Source organism: Populus alba, chromosome 5 (genome assembly GCF_005239225.2).
Source record: "Populus alba chromosome 5, ASM523922v2, whole genome shotgun sequence".
Lineage (NCBI taxonomy): Eukaryota > Viridiplantae > Streptophyta > Magnoliopsida > Malpighiales > Salicaceae > Populus > Populus alba.
Window position 1 is genome coordinate 8108992 of NC_133288.1, and position 17157 is coordinate 8126148.

General features: G+C 33.1%; 1 protein-coding gene across 3 annotated transcripts; it reads left to right on the plus strand.

Moving 5' to 3' along the window:
• The first annotated feature begins 4936 nt into the window (after positions 1–4936).
• LOC118030035 (floral homeotic protein AGAMOUS) lies at positions 4937–12433 on the plus strand. 3 transcript variants are annotated; one of them, XM_035034061.2, is made up of 9 exons: positions 4938–5126; positions 5602–5845; positions 9712–9793; positions 10651–10712; positions 10799–10898; positions 11039–11080; positions 11248–11289; positions 11419–11581; positions 12140–12433. In XM_035034061.2, the coding sequence occupies exons 2-8, from the start codon at positions 5619–5621 to the stop codon at positions 11578–11580; spliced, it is 717 nt and encodes a 238-aa protein (XP_034889952.1). In that variant the 5' UTR covers positions 4938–5126; positions 5602–5618; the 3' UTR covers position 11581; positions 12140–12433. The 3 variants fall into 3 exon arrangements, with proteins under 3 accessions (XP_034889954.1, XP_034889952.1, XP_034889953.1); XM_035034062.2 differs by having other exon boundaries at positions 4939–5126; positions 5606–5845; XM_035034063.2 differs by lacking the exon at positions 11039–11080 and having other exon boundaries at positions 4937–5126.
• Positions 12434–17157: the final 4724 nt, after the last annotated feature.

The following is a 17157-nucleotide window of genomic DNA, read 5'->3' on the forward strand; positions in this document are numbered from 1 at the left end:
AAGGTTTAACTCTGAATGAATACTGATCATAAATTGTTGCATTCATTAAAAAATTGTTATTATCTTGAAAAGACTTAAAGAACTATATTATGCATAAGCTTAAGACAATAAGAGTTTCAGACCTCATATTAAGATTAAAGCAGATAAAGATGACAAATCTGAAAGAAGAGCCAACTTTTTCAGCATGGTTTGTAAGGCGCATATCATTAAACAAATAAAGAAGTCCCATGTTAAGAAATAAAATAAAAGGCTTCTTGTAAAAGGGAGAAAAATTGCCAAAAAGTTCAATGAAAAATGTTTCATCGACAACAAGATTGAATATCTGGTCAAAGATTGTAGAAATAAAATTCAACAAGGGAGCCCAAAAAGGGAAGGACTATTAAAGTCAATAACACCGAAGTTAATTATCTCACTAATGAAGTTTTGAAAATAAATTTATTTGCTTTTATTTCTAAAGTCATTCTCATAAAAAAAATTCTAGCAGTAATGTGTTGACACTAGTGCAACAAGATATTTGTATACCGATAAAAAAATGTTTATCACTTATAAAAAAGTGGATGGTGAAAACCTGCACATGGAGAATTCATCTACTTCCAAGGTATTAGGCGTTGGAAAGGTTATATTGAAGATAACTTAAAAAATGCTTCTTAACTCCAACAATGTCCTTCATGTTGCTGACATTAGGAAAATTTAATGTCTAGCTTATTGCTGAGCAAAAATGGTTTTAAGATGGCCTTGGTGATTGACAAATTCATACTCTTTAAGAGTGAAATGTTTATAGGAAAGAGGTATATTAGTAATGACATCTTAAAAATAAATATAATAATCATTGTAAATGTCACACATGTGCGGCGTTGCGTTGATCATCCTCCTAGATCATGATTTTTGTGTGAGTGGAAAGAATAGGAAATTCTTATCCTTTATTAGTTAAAAAATATTTAGAGTCACCACCTAGTATTTTGATTATTGAAACCCTAATTGGATTACCTTTGTTCTCAAACTATCTATCTCATATATAGTCAGGTATTTACTCTACCATTAACTTTGGTGATCATACTTTAGTTATTTTTAGAGAAAATTGTAGATTTTCAGTAGGGAACAATGTTTTTTTTTTTTTTTTTTTTTTGGTTTTGAGATAATGTATGGGTTGATGAAAACTTTGTTTAATCTTTATCCTTAACTTTATAAATTATTTAGTCAACAAAATAGTATCATGGGTAGTTTAGGGCTTTGTGATGCTAGTTATTGGAGATGAAATCTTTAATGGAACTAAGATATTAGAATCAATAATATAGGTTAGGTTGATAATTTAATGGAGGTTATTAATCATATCCATTTGCATAGACATAAATAAGATCGAAAGGTTTGGATTTTGGATAGTAAAGGTTCTTACACAATCAAGTCATACTCTATCATCTTGGTTCGACTCTATATCCAAGTTTAAAACCATACATTACAACAATTTAGAAGGTTGTATATCCTTCAAAAAAATAAGATGCTTTTATGGTTAGCCATACATAATATGTTATGTACTTGCTCAAAGGAGAATTATGTCAGTGTAGAAAGATTTATATCTCTTTTGTAATTCTAGTTAAAAAAACAATAGCTAATATAATCTTTCAATATTCAGTTTCTAGGAATTTCTGGAATAAAATAGAAATTTGGTGAGGTTTTTCATGGTGTAATCCTCAATCCTTAGATGATTTTGTTAGGATTGTTGCCAGTAATGTGCAGCAATCATAGAATCTTTACAGCCTACTCTAAGAAGGAGGTTGTCATTGTCAAAAGGTTATAATGATAGTTGCACCAACCATTGATAAAAATAGTGCAACCCATGTGCTGCCACCATTTGTGCCATAATTTATGGCCTATTGCCTTACCATTGACGCCTATAAATAGAGGCATTATTTGAGAGCAAAATGAGAGAGTGTGAAGAGAAGAGAAGAAGAGAAAGAGGAGTGGTTGCCAAGGGTAGCAACCCTGCTGCCATGTGCAGTAATGTGTGAGAGCAATGAGAGTTGCGTTTGAGTGAAGTGATCTTCCTCCTCCATATTTATTGTAACCATTTTTTTATATCTTTAATAATATTGGCTCTTCTCCCATGGATATAGATGGTTTGTCAAACCACGTTAAATATTATATCAGTGTGCTTAGCCTCCAATAAACAATGATCAGAACATCATCGGTCGGATTCCCCAACATATTTGTGTGGCAAGGGCTTTTTTAAAGGATAATCTCGCTTATCTGGCAAGCCAGGAACAAATTTATCTTTAAAGAAACCAATCCAGTGGAGAATATGTTCTTTCTCTATTCTTTCACAAAGCACCAGCTTGAATCCATTATTTCAACAAGAAGTTCATTTACACTGGTATGGATACATATCAATGAATAAGAAGTGTGTTATTGTTTGGAGTAACAGACACCTATAATTCTCAAACCTTTTACTTTATTTTTATTTCCTATGTTATATTACATTTTTCATTTTTTTATTGGGTTTCCATCCACGAAATGGCTAGATTAATATAGTTTCTTGACTTTAATAAAACAAAAAAGATCAAGACTCTCTTCACGAACCTTTATAAAAATAATTACAAACCCATAAATTGGGTGTTATATCTAAACTAAAAAACTTAATTAAGATTATATGTTATCTAAGGAGTAGCACACTATAAATAACATTATAAAGGTAGTTTGTTGAGCGGAACTAGACTATGCAAAATAACTTTCCAATATAGCTTTTCTTGTTGATGTTGACCTTTTAATTTAGGATCAAACACTTGTAAATTACAATTGAAAGGCCTATTTTTGTTTGCCATTTTTACCAACCAATGTTCAGATAGCTAGAGATTAGTTTTTCCATGGAATAAGAAGTTATCCTTAAAGGGATTAAAAGACTTGGTAGCTTGACAAGGCTATGACTTGTATTGTTTTGGATCGTATGGTTATTATTATAGAGGTGCTTGTGGTTAAAGACATCCATCATGGAGGTGGTGGTGGTGACTTAAAAGAGTTAGATGTAAATTGGTGACGTATGTTATTCTCACATAAAAAATGTTAGCCTCCGACATTTTTTTTTTGGATGTGTAAAATCAATGTACCATTTTATTCTTCAATGTTTTTTTTTCCTTAATATGACTTTTACAAATTTATCCTTTAGGTGATGAAAATATCTCCAATCTTGTTATTCCTAACGTATCCTATTTTTTTTTTTATTCTTGGTAGCTCTGCACTTAATCAAGCAACACAAAATAGTGATGCCATCTTCATCACTCTATAAACGTGGAAACCAAATCTCTGGCTTTTTTTCATGATTAAAGTCATTTCTAGATTTTTTTAGACATTCAAGTGAGATTTAAGGTTCAATAAGAGAGGATCAAAGGTGAAAATAGAAGAACAAAGTTGTTGTGGTTAAGTTGACTCGGTGGTTGTTGAGTTGGGATTTGAAGGAATTATAGATGGTAGATTAATCTAGTGCTTTCTCCCACTTGAATTCTTAATTATTATTCCATCTCCACGACTATTTCCATCTTCCTCAGTGATATTGTTTATACTCAGTGATTTGGGTTTATTGGAACTTATTATTGAGTCAGCTCATCCATAGAAATTTGGTACTTTGCTTCTACAAACCACTAAAATGTTGTGTGGTTAATATCTGAGAATGCGCGAAAAAAGCATCTTACTAAATTTGGGTTCCCGACTGGATGAAGAGAGATGTGATTAGTTAATTTATTTGGATTTTCGGGGTTTATTAGATTTTTGGAAAGGTAATAGGATATCATTGGTTTGGAGAGGAAATAAAATTGGGATTTTGATGATTTTTGAATAAAAAAAATTCGTTTGATTTTGTAACATAATACATCTTTTACAGTAAAAGAGTTGTGATTATATTTTTTTTTGTGATTAAGTTTAAATTATAATTTTTAAATTGAGAAGAACCGCTAGTTAGAAGGTGTAAATTTCCATTTGATAGATCCTTACATGATCGATGATATAGTTAGCATGGTATCGAGATCCGACCATCTATTAAAGGTTTTTAAATTTAAAGATGAATTTCGCGCACAACATTGCATATAAAAGCAAGGGAAACACATTTGTAGTAAACTAGGGCGTCCATTCATCATAATAAAATTAAGTTTTTTCTTGATTCATTTGTTAATAGAAAGAGAAGAGGGATAGCTCTCTTATTCTAGCAGAAGTATGTGAGCTATGGGATTTAATTCTTAATTTTGTATGAGTTATTGATCGAAGAAAAAGCAATGATGTGAGAAGTCTATATAATTTCTCCTACTCCGTTGAACCTTTTTTCCTAATAAAAATTGATAGAAAATCTACAACATATACAGAGAAATGTGAAGTTCTTCAATTGAGAAGAAATCGTTTCAAAAGGACAAATCTCCTTGTAGTGAGTGAAACTCCAAGTAAATCAAACAACCTGCTGGGGAACATCCATACAACTATCCTCCGATCCCTTCTTTTCTTTTCAAGTAGGCAGGCAATAAAACGTATTTAGCATAGCCAAGTTCATAAAAAAAAAAAAAAAAAAAAGCAATGAAATAAGGGAAAAGATGAGGTTCTCTTGTAAGGCACCTTTCATTTGTACCATAACTTTGTCCTTGAAACGATTAGAGAGCCCAAAAACGTGTTATTAACCCCATAAAAATCCGTTTTCAAAAAGTCCCTTTCCCTTGATGACCTAAATCATTCACATGGAAGCCAAGGAAAAAATGAAAACAACGAATATAGTGGATGGTTATTGAGGTCTCAGTCTTCTGATTGATGCCCATCTTTAGCGTACTCTCTAATTAATTCCTAGAGTAAAAACAAGAAAGAAGAAAGAAATTACAAGGATGGTGTAGGTAAACTTAGTAGAAAGTATTGTTATATATATATATATATATATATATATATATATATATATATATATATATAGGGGAATGGATGAAAGGTCGTTTATCACTTTTATAAATGCCCACCTCTTAGCCCCAACTTGCTTCCATTTTCTGCATCTCTCCTACTCAGATTCGTAGGAACAAAGAAGAGAGAAACCCCAGAGCAAAAGATTCTTCCTTTCTCTCCTTAATAACTACTATCTCTACAACACCTACTTTGGTTTATTTCCTCCCAAGGTTAGTTACCAAAACACTGAGACATAAATCTCGTTGTATTCTTGAGTGCTTTGCTTGTTTTGGGCTTATCAATCTTCTCTTCTTCATCGTAGTGACTGAGGAACCCCATCAGATGAAACTATTAATTTTCTAAAAAAGATTTACTTTCAAACGTTTCTGTCACTCTCTGCCGTTTCAATCTCCAGATTGAAGCATTACTGGTTCATCCCTTTGTTTTGTTTCTCAATTATTTTCATAACCAAGAAACCATAACAAGGGCTAATTCAGGAGCTAGCTGCAGGCGTTCATGGAACCCCTTTCTGCTGTTTATTTTGTCTTCCATCATGAGCTATTCAGTGCTCAAGAGTATTCCTGCTAAATATGCTACGAATTATCCATATACATAAATCATTCTTGAATTAATTACTAGCTAGTAGTTAAGTAATTTTATTACTCTCTTTTCTGCTGTTTTCACCCAGTTTGTGTTTTGGATCAGCTAGCTAGGCAGCAGCCATGGCATACCAAAATGCATCCCAAGAGAGCTCTCCCCTGAGGAAGCTGGGGAGGGGAAAGGTGGAGATCAAGCGGATCGAGAACACCACCAATCGCCAAGTTACTTTCTGCAAAAGGCGGAATGGTTTGCTCAAGAAAGCCTATGAATTATCTGTTCTTTGCGATGCTGAGGTTGCACTCATCGTCTTCTCCAGCCGTGGACGCCTTTATGAGTACTCTAACAATAGGTATATACTTAGTTCCTCAGCTCATGAATTCTCCATGTTGCAAGCCCTCTTCAAGTGCTCACAGTTGGTTTTTCTTGCTTTCTCATCCAAAGGGATTTGTTTTTTTCTTTTTGCTTATGTCAGTGTCAATTTTTATTGCTTTTGTTTTGAGCTGTTTCTTTAATTGGTTTTCTTCCATCATCGATTTCTTTCTTCAATTGGTTTTCAACTTTTGTTGTGGGAAAAAAAAAATAGGAGCCTGGTGTCAAGGTTTTTAGCTTCTGAGCTAGATCTTCGGGTGTCTTTAAAGTAAAAGAACACAATCATTCTTTATGCTGCAGTTTGGATTGAATTTCTTCTCTAACTACAATTCACTTGTCTTTCTTTCTTCCATTTCATTTCTTTTCCTTGTATAAGCATAATTAATGTTTTGTTTTTCCTTTTCTTTTATTTCACCCTTAGATGATTGTGATGCATACATGATTTTGAGTTCTTGGTACATAGATCTGGTGTATTAGATAGACATAGAAGCACTATTATAAGTGTAATAAGGTAATAGAAACAAGTAGAGGGCTGGGAAAATGTATGCAGGCATGTGATATCAGCCTTTTTATCTCCTCCCTTGCTGTTAAGTTTGCTGTTTCCTTTTTCTTTCTTTTCCATCATTCCTCTTGCACTCTACCTCTCTCCTTCACTCTTTTCTTGCACATACATGCATGTTTGAGTCATCTCTAGGGCTAAAGAGATTACCTATAGCTAAAGCTGTCATCTTCTCATTAGTCCAAACCCTCCCATCTCTTCTCACTTCCAAAATAGCACGTCAGTCGGACACCAAGAAGAAAAAAGTACAAGGTCAAATTAAATGTGAAAAAAAAGAAAGGGTTTTTTTTACTTGTCATGTCACCCAACACACAAACATATATTATTAGGGTTTCAAAATCCAAATCCCCAAATGGGTTTTTTCATCTTATTTTATGTTTCCAAACCAATCACTAGGATCTCTCAATTTAGGATTCTTTTTCCTCTAATTCACACGAAATTTCACAAAATCTCTGTTCGAACCCACGTGAGGAAAGTGAAAAGCTTTTTGTTTTTCGAGCATAGCCCTAGTTAGGGTTCATATTTAAGTAACCACTTGAAGTCATCAAAATTGAACCGAAAATTTAGTGCAAAACTATTAAATCAACCATGTGGATTCTTAATTAAGTTAGATTTCACCTAGATTTTTACCCTTTTTAACCTCGGTAAGAAAGGGAACAGTAACTGGTTAGGGTTTAATAGCCAGTTCAATATATCAGATTGTTGTTTTTGTTTATGAAAAGAATCTTTGGTCACGTCACACACGATTTTTCAGTTCTTGACTACTGACAAAAGAGTTCAAGTCATGATTCATGAAAATGAACCATAATTTTGAACTCCCAATCTGCAAAAAAGAAGAAGAAGAAGCAATACCACACATAATATTGACCATTTCTTCTCCTTAGATCCCTCCCTCTCTCTGTTATTTTCTTTCCCATAGTGAAAGAGAGATGGAACAACGAGAAAGGGTTAGCTAAGGTCATGATGATGCCACTGTTGGTCATTGTTGAGTGTGGTTTGCGTTTGTTCAAGATCTTGAATATATGTATGTATGTATGTGTATGTATGCATGCAAGTTCTTTTAGGAAGAGAGAGTTAATACAGAGAGAGAAAGAGAAGAGACGATGTACGACAAGTGCTAGCCAATGGGAGACTTCTGTCAATTTTGGCTTTTTTAATGTAAATGGAAGCGTAAAACTCTAGCTGCTGCTGCTTCTGGACGGCTCTGATTCTCTCAGAGTTTCAGTCACATTCAAGAAAACAAAAACAAAAAAATATTTTTATCTTATTACAAAATGAAATAGAATATCGAGGTGGGTAATAGATGGTGGCTCAAGAGATTATCCACCATGGAAGAAAAAAAGAAAAATAGATATTACCCACCATGTAATGAGGAATTGACAAGTGGGATAGATGTTACCGTTGATTTAGCTTGGCCACTCATGTTATAGGACTCAGTGACAGCTTGGCAGAGACAGCCAATCACTGGCTCGACGAAGTTAAGGTATCAGAAAACCTAGAAAACTGGGTCTTGTCTTATTTGACAAAATGTGTTCACATCTTACTGTTATTATTATGGCAAAATTTTAGGATGCTCAGAGCAGGGTGGAGGTTTTCCCATCCATCTTCTTCTTTAGGGTTTTAAATGAGTTAACTTAATGGAGTTATTAGTTGATTTGACTCTTTGATGTTCTTACCTTAAAATCAAGGCTTAACATCATCTGGTGTTGGTATAGGGGCATGATTTTGCTCTCTCCCTTTTCAGTCAATTTCTTCATTTATTTTGATATATAATTTTGTTTCCCTATGTTAAGCCTCTACTGTCACATCTTAAATTACTCTTTAAAGGGTAGAGGGATATATAAATGATAACTAGTAACTTCACATAAAATACTGTATAATATAATATAAAAAAAAACGAATTTTATTTAAAATTTGAACTTTTATTTTTATTTTTTTGTTATTTGGATGTGTAGTTTGTCTAAAGCAATAGCTAATATGGAGAGTATTAAGGAAACTGCCTCTAGTTGTTGAGACAAAAGCCTTGAAGCACGTATTTTACTCACTAATTCACACTTCTTGGTTGTGCTCTTACCATCTTGGAAAATAAATGGATTTCAAAAAAGTACATGGTTTCTTAATCTATTTGAAATGATTTAATAATAAAAAAGAAAATCAAATGTAAAGTCTTAAATGTAATAAAAAAAATAATTTTCGATGTTTTTTTTAGTGTTTTTTTTATATATAATTTTGAAATCCTCATATTTATGTCCATATAAAACATAGGAAAAATCTTCAATTCTCAAAATTATTGAAGAAAAGCACCTACATATGCATTATCAACTACACAAATAGGAAGTAACCATTCGAAGAAAATTAAAGACTAGAGATATCAAAAGTTGACAAAACATGTGTACATGTGTTTAATGTAATCGTGTGCAAGTGTCATATCAGTTGAGTTACCAGTGCTAAGTGTTGCTTCTGTTAATGTTATTACAAATTATCAATATATGTAAGTACTAATTTTAAAGAATATTGCTATTAAATAGTAATTAAGCTATCTTTGGATACATAGAAGACCATGGGAAGTGAAAAGTTTCCTTGATAAAAGGAGTTGTGGTTTTCAATATTTATATATTCTAGAATATGACAGGAGAAGTCTCTTAATACGGGCCTCCAATGAAAAGGAAACGAAGAATAATTTTCCCATTGCTTTTGAGTAAAAAGTTATCTATGTTCAATATTTTTTTTCTTTTTGAAAAAAAAAAAAAAAGAGACAACAGAATAGAAGAATGTATAGATCTGTCTGTTTTTTGTTCTTTGATAACTAGAATAGTGTATGTTTCATTTTCTTGGTAAGAGGTTAGATGTGAAGTTCTTATAATACTATAACAAAATATACTTCATCATTTGAGGGATGCATGGAGGAGATCTTACAAACAAACTACTGAACCCAGTTCCCTTTTACTTTTAGTAACATCCCAATTTTGGTGTTGAGATATTGTGATAAGGTAAAGTTGGTTACTTTGGCCGAAGTAATTTACAGGATGAAGCCTTCTTCTCCCTGATTAGTGACTTTCTGAGGTATTAACATCAGGGTTCTGAAATTTATTAGGGCAAGAGATTTAATATTCTTGAAATCCTCGATTGCAGATAATTATGAAATTTAAGATCAAAATGAAATATCCACAGGATCACTTATTTATGACTAAAATTTGTTTTTGGGATGACATTCTTCCACATTATTCGAATGCACGTTGTGATGACACTTGCTTTTTCTTGATGGAAATGATGACATGAATGCGCAGTGTCAAATCTACAATTGAAAGGTACAAAAAGGCATGTGCAGATTCTTCCAACAACGGGTCAGTTTCTGAAGCCAATGCTCAGGTATCATATATCAGCTCTAACAATTATTTGCATGTGCAGATTCTTCCAACACTTTGTTAATTATCATTTGTGTCCTACTGGTTTTTTGTTTTGGATACTGATTAGTTTGTAATACATGCACTAGCTAGGGCTGAAAAAAGGCATACAGAATTATGATATTATAGAACAAAATTACCAATTAACAGTATTTTTTTTCTTTTTTAATAAATTACAGTATAGGTTTTCGTGAATTTATGTGCGATCGAGTGTATACAATGAATTTCAAAATGTGCATGTACCTTTTGAGGCTAGTGTAGAACCTCAGAAAGACAGTATGGAACTACCAACTTATAATATAGTTTCGTCAAATGACAATATAATCCAGCTAAGTCCTTTTTATGAAATTTATTGTCAATGTTTTACACTAAATTCTCTCACTATTCATTAACAGCGTAACAACATGCTGTTAAATTATAGAAGGAGTTCAAGCAATATTCCTAACAATCATTTATTGCCAATATTTGTCAAATACTATTTGTGATAACCTCATTTGTGTAAAATGGATTAAATACATACCTATTTAATTTTTCTTCTCAGAGTGAAGGTTTTTTCCTACTGCATTGGGAGTCATGAGTGTAAACCTGCATTATAGCCAGTTTTGTGTACAGAAACCCTTTTCCTTCCTCTGTTGCTGTGACCCTATTGTATCAATTTATTTCCAGTTTGATTCGGTATTATATACATGTTTCCAAGAAGTATAAGAGAGAAATGTACATCACTGATATTCTCTACTTATATTTTATGAGTTCTAATCTGAACTCGAGGATCTTAATCTGGTTATTTATAATGTTTTATTGCCTTTTGCTTTTGCATTTCAGTTCTATCAGCAAGAAGCTGCCAAGCTGCGCTCGCAAATTGGTAATTTGCAGAATTCAAACAGGTATGATCATTTGTGATCTTGATCAATTTGTTAGATAAAATTTGTTTTTCCTCTTCCAAACTCCGTTTAAGCAAATTAATTTTCAGGAACATGCTGGGTGAATCACTTAGTGCATTGAGCGTGAAGGAACTTAAGAGCTTGGAGATAAAACTTGAGAAAGGAATTGGTAGAATTCGTTCGAAAAAGGTCCTTATTCTAGGACTCAAATAATTCTCTCTTTTTTTTTAAGTCAAATATCACTTTAATTTTCCTTGTATTGTGCCACTAACAAGTTTTGTTTTGTCTTGTTTTCCTTCTTTTTTTAATTCCTCCCTCAAACCTGCCAGAATGAGCTGTTGTTTGCTGAAATAGAGTATATGCAGAAGAGGGTAACAACTTTTGTGCTCATATTCACCATGGCTTCTTCTATTTGAGATAAAAAAAAAAAAAAAAAACCAAGTTTTTACCAACTTAATGATCCTATGGTGAACCTCTTCTATTGTATTTTCACTCCAAAAATTTTCTTTGATTCATTGAATGAAAATGCAAATTGCAGGAGATTGACTTGCACACCAATAACCAGCTTCTCCGAGCAAAGGTCTTTCTACTTATCTATTTATCAATGCCTTGTGTGTGTCTGAACTAGGATCTTAATATCTTAGATCGTTGGTGGGTTCCTTTTATTTAGTAAATATGACACTACGTGGGGCTTATGTTGATGTTGCAGATTGCAGAGAACGAAAGAAAGCGACAGCACATGAATTTGATGCCAGGAGGTGTCAACTTCGAGATCATGCAGTCTCAACCATTTGACTCTCGGAACTATTCTCAAGTTAATGGATTGCCGCCTGCCAATCATTACCCTCACGAAGACCAGCTCTTCAGTTAGTGTAAGTATTTCCTTTGCAATGAGCTGTAGTTTTCCATCAATTAATTACTTTGATCTGGACGGGTTTCAGTAGCAGCAGCGGCAATGGTTCGTGGGCTGTAAAAATTTATTGGAAGGATATAACTGATGCTGTGCCTTCTAATTCTCATAATCATTTGATCTTTCAATTAGTTATGTCGCACGTCACCCGCGCAGTAATGGAAAGTTACTAGAAACCCAGATATATTTTTATTGAGATTTTTACCATTGGATGATAAGAGGGAATTGCAATATTTAGCTGTTATCAGCACCCCATGCATATATCACTGAAGAACTAGAAGATTACCCAACCTAGTTTTACTTCACTGAACCGTTTGCATGCAAGAACTTAAAGCGTAATCTGATTTCCCAAGTGACAAGTATATGTTTCTAACTCCTTGACGAATCTGCTGCTGATTCCTTTGCTGGTTTAAATTGTTCTTATGACTACAAACACAATACTTATTTCGACTATTAACAAAAAAAAACAAACACAATACTTTTCAACTAGTGAATGAATAATCATTTCCTTGTGTTGCAGTTTAAAAGCACCAAGTGCAGCAACTCCTCGCGTTTCCATATTCCATGGAGAGTACCTACTATTTCACTGAGCGCAGAAGCTGCAAGTACGCTAAAACAAAAATCTGAAGTAGCATAACTCAAATTTGTGCCGGTGGAGAGCCTAGTACTCTTCCTCCATGTATTGCTTTTCCAGTCCCAGTTAAGACATAACAAATGTCAGATAAGGATTTCTTTTATGCATGTTTCATGAAGGCACTAAGATGCTGTGACAGTACTTGTGACTAACTTATTATATATTGTCTTATATTTCTTATCTTTCATCTTGTAATATTTGTTCGCGTATCTAGTATTGCTTTTTCTTTCAAACCCTGCCGTGACCCAGAATCAGGACAACTGCCTTAGCATGCGGTTCATCAGCGGTACATGTAATATAGCCAGGCCTATATATTTTGCTGCCAGCTTAATACAGTTTACATCTTTCATGTGTGAGTTCAGCACGAGTAATTAATTTTATGGTTATTTTCTTTTGTAATTATTAAAGAATAATATAAATCATATCCTGTGACCTTACCTAACAGTTTAAGTTATTGGATTGAGATGATTTTTTGACATGGTATCAAAGCCTTAATGACTAAGCGATCACGAGTTCGAATCTCACCATCTTCATTTATTTGATAAACATTAAGCATAAGGTAAAGTAAACATGTGCAAGTTTCAAGTCTAAAAGGCTTTCAGTTGAAAAGGTGTGTTAAAGAATAATATAAATTATATCTTAAAACCTCACCTAACAGCTTTTGAATTGGAATGGTTCTTTAACAGTGACAAGCCTCTTGATGTCTATTTGCAAGCATTGTGAGGTATTTAAAGATTAAATTAATACGTAAGCTGAATGTCTCGCAAAAGGTACAAATTGCTTCAGCTGCTCAATCCAGTGCCTGCCTACGTAGAGGCTGCAGCAAAAGGCAAAGGGTCTGGGGTAGGTAAACCTAGAGCAACAATAATGTAACTGTAGTAGTTGAGGAGCTAGAGCTTTCAAGATGTGCTTCGTGAGAGAGAGTATACGTAGTTCACTAGGGCAGGAGGTGGTGTTTGGTGACAAGAGATTCGTAGCTATAGTAGAAAAGCCACCATGGAGTTTAGACAGTGTTCATACGTACTGAAAGAAGAAGATCTATGGTAACAACAAAGAATCAACACTTTTAAGCAGAATGATTCCTTTTTTGCGATTTTGAAGTTGAAATTTAATGCCAAGCTCTCTAGCTATGGGTTTCGCAAGTAAGTGGCCATGAGAAATGCATCAAGGTTCAGAAAAGGATTTTGTACGATCATAATGGTGTCATGTTCATGCCATGAGAGTATAGTAGCTTGGAGGCCTAAAATGGTTTTTATGTTTAAGAATCTCACAACATGGTAAAATAAATATGATTTCATGAGATAATTGTACAATAATCATCTTTTGTATCAAAAATGTCCTTAGCAACTATTTGAGAAACAATTAAATTAAAATCTTACAAAATTAAAGAAAGAATATAAAAAATGGACTTGATTATATTTTAGTATATATAAGATTAATAGAAATTTCTAAGGTTACCAAATTGGGATTTAACTAGATGTTGGAAGGTTTAAAAAACTAAATTCTTAGATCTGAAAGTAAAATCTTAAAATTTTACAAAGTATGACTAGTATCAATACAAAATAAAAATATACACATCAAAACCAAAACCAAAAAAAAAAAAAAACATAATTTCAATTTATAAGTACAAATATTCATTGTTTTGGACAAAATCAAAATCAGGTGAAAGTAAAAAACACAGAAAAAATGATACTATACATGATTATTGGATTAGTGGGACGTATAAATAGGTCCTACTTTAAAATCATGATATAATGATTTTATATATTAATATTGTCATATTTTTCTAGTGTTGCTAAAATAGAAAAAACCATATGCGTGAATGTAATTAAGAAATAATAAATATTACAAGGAATAACAGAAAAGGAAATGAATTGGCAATAAATTGATTTTAGATGAAAGTCATTATTAATAGATGTAGAGATGACAATTTAATTTGAACTCAATAGATACTAATCCAAACCAACTTGAATTATTGGATTTTTTAGACAGTTACCTTATCTGATGGGGAATAGATATGATATGAATATTATCAAATACAAACCATACCTAACCCGATATAGATATTTGTATTAAATAGATATATATGTAGAACATTTATAATTTTATCTTCATATATATATATATATATATATATATATATATATATATATATAGTATGACAATGCATATCCATATGGATATCTAAAACTTGATGGATAAGGTATAAAAATCTAAATTTATACTCTTTATACTCCATGGGTAATGAGTAGGATATTAATATAGAAAAACCTAACTTGTGAATGTCTATTAATATTCCTAAATAGACTCACAAAAGATTAAAAGTAAAATATGTTATTTAAAGATTAAGGCAACTTAACACCTTGGGGTAAATTATGTGTATTACTAAGTTTTACAATTAATATAAATTACTTCAAGCAAATGCAATAACAAACAATATAATTAAAGTACTTAGAGTAAAGAGTTAAAGGGAGAGAATTTGCAAAAAAAAAAAAATTAACATAGTTCAGCAAGCTTATATTCACAAGTCAAGTGACAAACCGTATTTGAATGTTGTCGTTGCTTAATTTTTTACCTCATTTTTTTGATAAAAATTTTGAAAAATTCAAAATAGCAAAAAACAACAAAAATCCAAAAAAAACATGTTTTTAATATATTTGTATCGTTTTTAGCATTTTCAGCATCGTCTCAAAAGAATTTAATTTTTCAAATGTCTTTTGAACACGTTCGACTTTTCACGTGTTATTTTTAAAAGCATTGATTTTCCTCATTGAATCGATGTTAGTATTGCTTTTTTTTAAAAAAAAAAAAACAAGAAAAATCAAAATTTACAAAAAAAAAAGAAAAGTTGAGGGACCTATTTTGAGGCTCAAGCAACATTTTACCTATAAATATAGGTCCACAACTCACACTAAAAGGGGAGGCAATTTTGCACATTTGAGAGGCAACACAAACAAAACCCCGACCCTAAACCCATCTTTTTCAAGCAAACCAGCCCTCTCCCCCCCCCAAGGGCCAAAAAGAAACTAAACCCTAACCCTAAACCCATGACTTTCAAAGCCAGCTACCACCCAAACCAAACGTTCATTCCACAAAACCCGTACTCTCCTTTCCCCCGGCCAAAACCAGAGAAAACCAAAGGAGTGGCGCCCCCCATTTCCTCTCATCTTCAACCTTCAATAAAAGCCTCCCACTCTCCTCAACATCAACCCCACAGCTCATCCCCCTATTTTTTTTTTTTTTTTGTTCTTTTATCCTTCCCAACAAGACAACCCCCTAGTTAAGTTGACCACGACCATCCTCTCTTTTCCCAATCTGTTCTGTTTTCTTCTCCCTATTGAGCAGCCTCCACCATAACTGACCGATAGTAGCCCGACACAACAGCCCCCACAAATCCCAAATCGGTCTACCTTCACCCTATCAGCTACGTTTCTCTCAGCCACTGAGGACGCCGCCTTCCAACTCGCAATCGACAAATCTTCCCTCTTCAACTAACCACAGGCCACGTCTTCCTCATCAGCACAGAAATGACAAAGTTTCCTTCATCGGTGCGAACCGACCACTAGCAGTTGTGCAGCCGTCGACAGAAACCCATTCGCCAGCCGACCGCCTAAAATAGAGAAGAAGGTGAAACCAAAAGAAAAACAGATTTGTAGAGAGAACAATAAACCTAAAACGGAGAAGAAAAAAAGCAGATCCGTGAACAAGAAAGAACAAAAACTAAAACCGACTGGCTTGTATATTTTTCTACTTTTGCATATGACGGGGATCCTCACCGCCAGCAGGGAAATGAAGAGGGGAGGAAGCCGAGCCAGATCCCCTCGGTTTCTTGGATTTCTTGCAGCGTCGTGTGAACCCACGCTCCTCTAATGGCGGTGGCGAATGGAGAAGACACGCCGCCACTGTTCTAGTGGTGCAAAAGGCCTTCCTGGTAATTTCATATTGTTTTGGGACTATTTTTGTAATTTTAATATTGTTTAATGTACTTTTTTTTTAGTTTTGAATTTTTATAATTTGCATTTTGTAAATGTGAATGTAAAAAAAAAATGTAGTAAAAGTGAATATGTGTGTTTGGATTTTTTATTTATATATGGGTTTGTTTTGTGATAAAATTGCAAAAAATAAAGAAGAATTTAATATTTTTATTTGCTCACGGTTAAGAATTATGAACTTACACATAAGTCGTATTTCTAATATTCCATGAAAAGACAAAATTTTTAAAACTTCTTTATCACATCAAAACCACGAAGCAGCTTACCTCAGGTAGGGTGTGTTAGGGGTGCTAATACCTTCCCTAACCACAACCAGCCCCTTACCCGTGAATCTCTGACAAGACCAATACATTTAGGTTCCCTAGTAGCCCTCAATTAAATACTAGGTGGCGACTCTCAAGAATCAAGTGAACAAAACAAATGAAAAATCGCCAACAGATGTCATGTAGGTGACAAGCGACAAATGTTGTATTTTTTAATATGTCCAAGTTTTAGAGTACAATTGTCATTTTATGAATCTATACCAAGCTTTTTATACCACTTGAAAATATCGTTCTATAAGATTTTTCCCCAAACATTATATTTATGTATTGTCACAATTTCGAGTTCAACTTGTCAAATTTTTTAGGCTTTCACCTTTCATTTTGTCTGAAATAAACTCAAAACCCTAACTTATTGATTAGAAACAAAAGTTATAAATAAAAAAAAATTAGAATAATATTGCAAATTCTAGATAGTAATTTATAGTCCTTATCGGAATGCCTTTTCCAATGTCTAATATAAAAAATAATCACGTAGAAAACAAGGTCTTTGGAATCTTCTGGACAAATATTAACCCAATCCAATAATTGGATCGAAAGTTATGTTTATTAATATAAATTTACACATTTAAAATAAGCTTAATCTGCGTGC